Source organism: Malania oleifera, chromosome 1 (genome assembly GCF_029873635.1).
Source record: "Malania oleifera isolate guangnan ecotype guangnan chromosome 1, ASM2987363v1, whole genome shotgun sequence".
Taxonomy (NCBI): Eukaryota; Viridiplantae; Streptophyta; class Magnoliopsida; order Santalales; family Ximeniaceae; genus Malania; species Malania oleifera.
Window position 1 is genome coordinate 115,422,844 of NC_080417.1, and position 8,225 is coordinate 115,431,068.

Here is an 8,225-nt window from a genome sequence, read left to right on the forward strand (position 1 = left end):
ACAACAGATATAATATTTTTGTACAACTATGAACACTTCTACAAAAGCAAGTGATGTGCACAGTTAAGCTCAAATGCACTTTTGTATGATATGATGTTATGCTCAGAAGAGAATGTAGGATATTTCTCTCAAAAATATATTTATGAAATAATGTGAGAGAAAATGATGATAATGATCTTTGATTAAAAAAAAATGTGTTCAATAAGTGTTTTTCAAAGATCTAAAACCCAAATAATATCTCCTAAAATATTTTTCAAAGTGAAGTGTATGAGATATTTGAGAATGTGCTTACAAAAATATCTATGCAATAAACTTAGTGTATATCTTTGAATCTTGCAATGACTATGCAAAGACTTACAAGCTAAAAGGAGTTTTCCCAAACAAATATTTATCAATGAAAATAATATAAGAAATGCTTTAAAGAAATACTCTCAAAATGATTTTCAAAAATCAAGTGTGTGTGAGAGTGAATGCTTAAAATTATGCCCAAAATAAAACTTCTTTCAATAATCCCTTAAGAACAAAGGATTTGCAAGTAAAGGAGTGAAAGAGAAATCAAAAGCTCTCTTAAAATGATTTTCAAAAGGAGTATAAGAGAGTTTAAAAAATTTAGCAAAAAAAGTTTTGGGAGAAATTAAAATCTAAGCATTGACTCACTCGAAAAATGAGCAGCTCGGAAGCTATCCCAAGTATAGGAGTTACGTTGTGTAATATTCAACCCAAGAGCTAGATCGTCTCCTTAGGGAATGCGTTTTAATCTCAAGTTTTACGTTTTTCCAATCGAAATTAAAAAGTTACTGAACTCAATTTAGATTCGGGATTTTCAAGGTTGTTTCAGATTTACTTTGACAAATTAAACGAACACGCAAATTAAACCCTAATCCTAGCATGCACTGAATTAAATAACAAGAACGGAAACCCTACGTCTAATTAGGAAGATATCGAAACACGCATTAAACTTTGGAATAGAAAAGACGGTAACTTTAACTCGTAATTAAAACACGCAATAATGAAACCCACTCAAACATAAACGAAGACGATAAAAACCAAACCTTTAACAAGAATCAAGAACTCGAACCAAATTTAAACCTTTAACGACTTAAACAATAACATAACACGATAACAATACAAGCTTTAATAAGATGGACCCTAAACTAAATCAGGCTTCGACAAAGATTAAAATTTTGAAAAGATCAACTAAATTAATTTCTTAAAAATAGAAGCACCCATTTCTTTCTTTTTGTATTTTATTCCTTTTTTTTAGAATCAAACTCGGCTTTACCAAGCTAATTAAATAATTCGACACATTAATTAAATCTACTACAAAATTTAACTGAGAGAAAATAAATAAATAAACACTGTACTAATAATAAAATCCTACGTAAATACTTCAATGTTAAAAAAAAAAATCCCAAACACTATTCAAAATCCAAAACCTTTAATAAAATTCAATACGAATTTAAAAATCCTAAACTAAGTAATAAAAAAAAAGAAACAAAGAAAAGATGAGAGATAAAAAGGGAGAGAGAGAGAGAGAGAGAGAGAGAGAGAGAGAGAGAGAGAGGGACAGGGAGAGAGAGACAAGGAGAGCCGTGGCTGTGAGCTTCTGGTGTGCAATTGGAGAGTTCAGGTTGCTACTGTGCTGTGATGGTTGCCGTGGTGCTCAACTGCAGAGGATGGAGATAGCCGGCTGTAGCACTTGGCTATTTGTTGTGGTGTTTAGGTGGCTGTTGGTGGCCGAGAGTTGAAGTGGAGCCTGAAGTTGGTCTGTGGCACAGAGGGGATGTGCTTAGTGTTCTCAGTAGAGGTGGTGGCTTGCTGGTTGCTCTTGGTAGCAATTCTCATCGTTTGTGAAACAGAAGTAATCGATAGCTAGTATGGTGGCCGGAACAAGGCTGTGGCTGCTGGTGTCTACTAGAAAGGTGGACTCAGGTGCTGCTATTACAGAGAGGAACAAGGGGAGAGGGAGGACAGAGACAGAAGGAAAGGGAGAGGGAGAGAGGGAAGGAAAGGAGAAAGGATAAGAAGAGAAAGGGAAAATGAGAACGATAGAGGGAGTAGGGAATTAGGTTGAGAGAGTAGAGGGAAGAAAATAGGAAGAGGGGTGCGCTCGGGAGGGAGAGAAAGAAGAAACTAAATAAAAGGAGGCTGCCTTATGACCCAGCACTGGAGGAACCCGACCCGGCCTACATGGCCGAGTCACATTAGTTCTTATATTTTTTTATTTTATTTTTTTTCTTTTCTTTTCCTCATTTTTCTCTCTTCGAATGAGACCCATTTTGACTCTCTTGGATCCCTTTTCTCTCAAATCTCAAAATAGGGAAGTTGTAGATAATCTTCTCATCTTTCTCTAAAATTTCGAATCATCTCGATCAGAGCTTGGACAGAAAAGTTATGCTCGAATTATGAACTGATATTGGTTTTAGCTCTCGAGAATATTCCGGTAATAAAAAAATGCCAAAAATTCATAAATTGCTCAATAAAACTCAGAAATTATAAATTGGGCACTTTGTTATAATATTGAGAGTAATTAGGAATTTAATTAAAAATATAAGCCCTAACGCTCGGATTAAAACACCTAATTACGTAGTTTAAGAGCGTAATCACACCCCCCAACAAACGTTTTGCTAGTCTCTAGCAAATAACATGAATGAATTTCAAGGGCATTATCCACAAACAATAACTCCAGCGAACATGAAAATGATGCACATGCAATGCAGCCCTACCATTTCACATACAAGAATATAACTGAATTTCACACAAGCTCATTCATATTCAATGCACACAACTCCGAAGCACGTCACTCATGCATGTTTCATCATTATATAACATCTAAGAACAGTATACTCACATGAAGTTAACCGGTGGTACAATTCAGAGTTAATGCGGTCATATAAGTTCAAGTACAAACAGGTAAAATCTCGAGGTGTGTGTGACTCACTACACCTAGGATACCAGTGGACACCTATAGAACGGTTGTTTTGACTCGGCCTAACTGGTATATCCTCAAAAACACTCAAAGAGAATGGGTTCACTCATCATATGTGAGGAAGAGTATTGTGATCAAACAACCCACATATTGAAAGGAACAAATGCTAAGTGTATGGAGTGGACTAGTACGAAAAGGATCTAGCCTATCTATGAGGTGTCGGGTCCTTCACCCTAGCGTCTTCTCACCTACTCGCCATATCCAACCGAGACCACCCTAGATCAACTTATTCACAAACTTGACGTGAATACATCTGAGGCATTAAACAGTTGAAGAATCTTCATACATAGAGAACATGTGTTGTGTCCTTAACTTTTTTTTGCTTTATTTTTGTGGAGTAGGCATTAACATTTCATTTCATGTGCATTTCTATTTCTTATTCTTTCTTCTACTCATTCTTCATCTTCTATCTTTTCTTGATCAATTAGGACAACCATTACACTTCTTTTATTATCTTCATATCATCAATGAGAATTAAGCTCGAACAGTAATCCATGAACTAAGCCTATTTCTAGGGGTGGCTCAGCTTTCACATCTTGAGTAGGCTGCAAGACCTAGGTTTCTAACTCCCCACTAGATGTCATCTCTAGGCTAGCAAATCAAAAACAAAGACTAGTGTACAAAGAATCATCTAGAAGAAAAGAGAACTGAGTTCCATTAACTCTGATTTGATGTTAACACTCAAAAGAACGATAAATAGATCAAGGATATCTCAAAAGGTGTCATAGTCGTCACGAGTGTTCTCTCATTGCTCACAAGGAATCCTAAGTGCAACGAATCACATGAATGTGTCTATTCAGCCTCGTGAGATGTCGTGTAAATACAAAAGATTATATAGCCAGATTAACACGAGTGTACTACCAATCAATTCTTCACGGAGTTACAAAGTCATATAAAGAGAAAATATGCATAAATGACTCAAGTGTGTAATTCTTAAGTTATATGCAAGTATGTGAAGGGTATAAGTTAGTGTTAATCATGGCATGATCGTGTAATTCCTCACTAATCTTTCTTTCTTTCTTTTTTTTTTGAATTTTTTTTACATTAATATATAAAACCCAACAAGTATACGTGCATAGTGTCACATGCAAATGCTTACCCCCCAACTAAATTGGAACATTGTCCTCAATGTGAAAGCATAGGGAAAATAAAAAAATTGTGCACGGGTGAACAACTAATAGAAAATCACGACCGACGAATGTGAGAGAAAAAAGAAAATAAAGATGCAAATAAAAACAAATAAAACGAAAAGAGAAAAAAAAAAAGAAAAAGAAAGCAGTGAAATAGAAAGGTCAGAGGACTCCCCTCAGTAAGACCTCTTTATTGGAATTGAATGGAGTAATGAAAGGCTTTAAACACTGTCCATTGATTGTGAAGCGGTTGCCACTCTTGGATCTACAATCTCTACTGCGCCATGAGAATGAACTTTTTCAATGACATATGGGCCGCCCCATTGGGACTTTAATTTCCCAAGAGACACGTGCAATCTGGAGTCATAGACTAGCACTTGCTGAGAGGGGAAAAGTTGTTTATCTTTGATTTTCTTGTCATGTAGCAACTTCATCTGCTCCTTGGCTAAGCGAGCATTGTCGTAAGCTTCCCTCCTAGACTCTTCAAGCTCACATACCTGTAATTTTCTTAAACCCTTGGCATCATCAAGTGAAAATTTAATCTGTTTGATGGCCCACAAAGCATGATACTGAATTTCAAAAGGTAAATGACATACCTTACCGTAAACTAACTTGTAGGGAGACATCCTTAAGTTTGTCTTGAAAGCCATTCGGTAGGCCCAGAGTGAATCAACAAATTTTTCTAACCAGTCCTTATGATTGGGATCCACGGTTTTCTCAAGTATAATTTTGATTTCTCTATTAGCTAACTCAGCTTGACCATTAGTCTGAGGGTGATAGGGAGTAGAAACTTCATGGGTCACTCCATAATTTTGCATGAGTTTTTCAAAAGGTTTGTTACAAAAATGTGACCCTCCATCACTAATGATCACCTTGAGCATGCCAAAGCATGCAAATAACTCTTTGAGGAAACAGATGACAACCTTGTAATTATTAGTTCTACAAAGTATAGCTTCCACCCATTTGGAAACATAATCCACAGCAGCCAAAATGTAAGAATGCCCAAAAGAGGTTGGGAGTGGTCCCATAAAATCAATTCTCTAACGGTCAAAAATTTAAAGAGTCAAAATAAGGGACATAGACATTTCATTCTTTGCAGTGAATTTTCCTAACTTTTGATAGGCCTCACATGTTTTACAAAAATTCTTAACATCTTTGAACATAGTAGGCCAGTAGAGTCCACTTTGTAAAATTTTTGAAACAGTTTTCTTTGCAACAAAGTGGCCTCCACATGTCTCACTGTGACAAAAATGCATCACAGAAGTGAATTCATCATTAGGAACACATCTACACACCAACTGGTCAGAGCAAAATTTAAACAAGTATTTATTATCAAAATAATAATGTCTTACCTTGGCAAGGAACTTACGCTTATCCTGAATTAGCCAATGTTTTGGCATTCGGTCAGTGACAAGGTAGTTCACAATATCAACAAACCATGGAGCGCGTGATACTGGAAAAAGATGCTCATCAGGAAAATCATCATTTAAGGGAGAGGGGGATACAGGCACCTCAGGTAGTTGCAAATGAGAGAGATGGTCAGCTACAAAATTTTTTATGCCCTTTTTGTCTCGAATGGTGATGTCAAATTCCTGGAGAAGTAGAACCCATCTAATCAACTTGGATTTAGCATCCTTCTTTGCTAGCAAATATTTTAGAGCAGAGTGATCAGTAAAAATAATAACTAGCGATCCAATGACATAAGAATGAAATTTTTCTAAGGCAAATGCAAAAGCTAATGATTCCTTCTTAGTGGTGGTATAATTTTTCTAAGCATCATTCAAAGTTTGACTCGCATAATAAATGACAGACGGCTTATTATCAATTCTTTGACCCAGGATGGCACCAAGGGCGTAGTCACTAGCATTAGTCGTGATTTCAAATGGCAAGTCCCACCGAGGAGGTTGCATGATAGGCGCAATAGTCAAATGTTGCTTTAGCATTTCAAAAGCCCGTTGACATTCATCAGTCCACAATTAGCCTCATTCTACAATAAAGTACATAATGGTTTCGCAATACTACTAAAACCCTGAATAAAACGCCTATAGAAGCCGGCATGACCAAGGAAAGAACGGATATCCCTAACTATCTTAGGGACAGGTAACTGGGAAATGAGCTCTACCTTAGCCCTGTCAACCTCGATATCACGCTTAGAAACCAAATTACCAAGTACTAAACCACTACGTACCATAAATTAACATTTTTCCCAATTCAAAAGCAAATTATTTTCCTCACTTCTTTTCAAAATCACAATAAAATTTGTCAAACAACTATCAAAGGACTTACCGAACATAGAAAAATTGTCCATAAAAATTTCACACATGTCATCTAACATATAAGAGAAAATACTCATTATACAGCGCTGGAAAGTAGTAGGTGCATTGCATAGACTGAATGATATTCTTCGAAAGGTGAAGGTACCAAAGGGACAAGTGAAGGTAGTCTTCTCTAGGCCCTCAGGTGCTACAAAAATTTGATAGTAACCAGAAAATCCATCCAAGAAATAGTAAAAGGAATTACCACCTACTTTTTCTAGTATTTGATCTAGGAAGGGTAACTGAAAGTGATCTTTTCGGCTAATCGAATTCAATTTACGATAATCAATGCACGTTCTCCAACTCGTTACTTTCCTAGATGGGATAAATTCTCCATTAGCATTTTCAATGACAGTCAAACTAGATTTTTTTGGAACTACCTGTGTCGGGCTTACCCATTTGCTGTTGAAGATCAGATAGATGATGTCAGCAGCTAACCATTTCAGCACTTCGTTCTTTACCACCTTTGTCATTGTTGGATTCAACCTTAGATGTGCATCTCGAACTGGTTTAGCATCTCCTTCAAGGAAGATGTTATTAGTGCAAATCGAGGGGTCGATACCCTTGATGTCTACAATAGTCCATCCTATTGCTCCGCGATGCTCCCTTAGTACCTGAAATAGCTCAATTTCCTGTTCAAGAGTAAGGTGGGAAGAAATTACCACAGGGAATGTGCCGTCTGCTCAACCCAGGAAAGCATAATTCAGCTCTTCAGGCAATGGTTTCAGTTCGAGTGTTGGAGTTTCTTCTTCCGACGACTTCATAATTTTTGGCAGATTAATGGCCTCAAATGTAGGTTTACGCCAACTACTTGTGTATCTTGCATCGAACACATGAGGGGTACCATCTATCTCAGGAATCTGCCCCTTCGATCCTGGCAATTTTTCATCAAATTCCTCAAGCTGTGTAGAAGAGTCATTTTTGAACGCGTCATCAACATCAAGTACTGACAGTAGCTCTGAAATATCCAAATTATCTATTACATCGACAGCATGTGTGTCTACGTCATCGCACCCACTTGACATCCTGTGAGCATTGAATACGATCATTTCCAATGTCATGTTTCCAAATGTGAGCTTAAGTGGTTCGTTTTGACAATTAATTAGGGCATTAGAAGTAGCAAGGAATGGTTGCCTAAGAATGACAAGAGCTTGATATATGGTGGAAATAGGCTGTTGCATATCCAAAACAACGAAATCCACATGGTAGTAAAATTTTTCAACCTAAACCAATACATCCTCAATAATGCCTCGCAGAGCTTTGACAGATTGGTTTGCCAACTGTAGCATCATAGTAGTTCTCTTCAACTCACCCAAACCCAATTGTTCATATATCAAAAATGGGAGCAAGTTCACACTACTCCCCAGATCAAGTAGAACTCTCCCGATACGAGATTCACCAATCATGATCGAAATGGTGGGTGAATTAGGGTCTCTATGTTTCCGCGGAGTCGGATTTAATATCAACGCACTAACCTGCTCAGTCAACAAAACCTTTTTCTTCACGTTCAAAAATATTTTTTTTACTATGCATAGGTCTTTTAAAAATTTGGCGTATGCAAGGATTTGCTGTATGACCTCTAGAAGTGGAATATTGATCTTCACCTATTTGAATATTTCTTGGAACTCTGTGTGTTACTTATAATTTTGACCAAATGTCAACCACTGAGGATATGGTACCACAAGTTGATACTCCTCAACAAGTTCATCCTCTTTATTATCTGACTTTGTTAAACTTGAGCTGGCCTCATCTGATTTTTCTTTTCCCTCATCTGGCTCAGTTGTAACTTCA

General features: G+C 36.9%; 1 protein-coding gene across 1 annotated transcript; it reads right to left on the bottom strand.

Annotated features, from left to right (window-relative positions):
* Positions 1–5,374: 5,374 nt before the first annotated feature.
* Positions 5,375–7,840, bottom strand: LOC131148356 (uncharacterized). The gene is made up of 5 exons (XM_058098073.1): positions 7,670–7,840; positions 7,246–7,336; positions 6,830–7,113; positions 5,489–5,711; positions 5,375–5,406 (listed from the first exon to the last, which is right to left on the bottom strand). The coding sequence occupies exons 1-5, from the start codon at positions 7,838–7,840 to the stop codon at positions 5,375–5,377; spliced, it is 801 nt and encodes a 266-aa protein (XP_057954056.1).
* Positions 7,841–8,225: the final 385 nt, after the last annotated feature.

Coding starts and splice junctions, on each gene's coding strand:
- LOC131148356 (XM_058098073.1), bottom strand. CDS start 7,840: ATGATTGGTGAATCTCGTATCGGGAGAGTTCTACTTGATCTGGGGAGT. Junction 7,337..7,669: donor TGCGAGGCATTATTGAGGAT/GTATTGGTTTAG, acceptor TCTTCTACACAG/CTTGAGGAATTTGATGAAAA. Junction 5,407..5,488: donor TTGGCTAATTCAGGATAAGC/GTAAGTTCCTTG, acceptor GTTGGTGTGTAG/ATGTGTTCCTAATGATGAAT.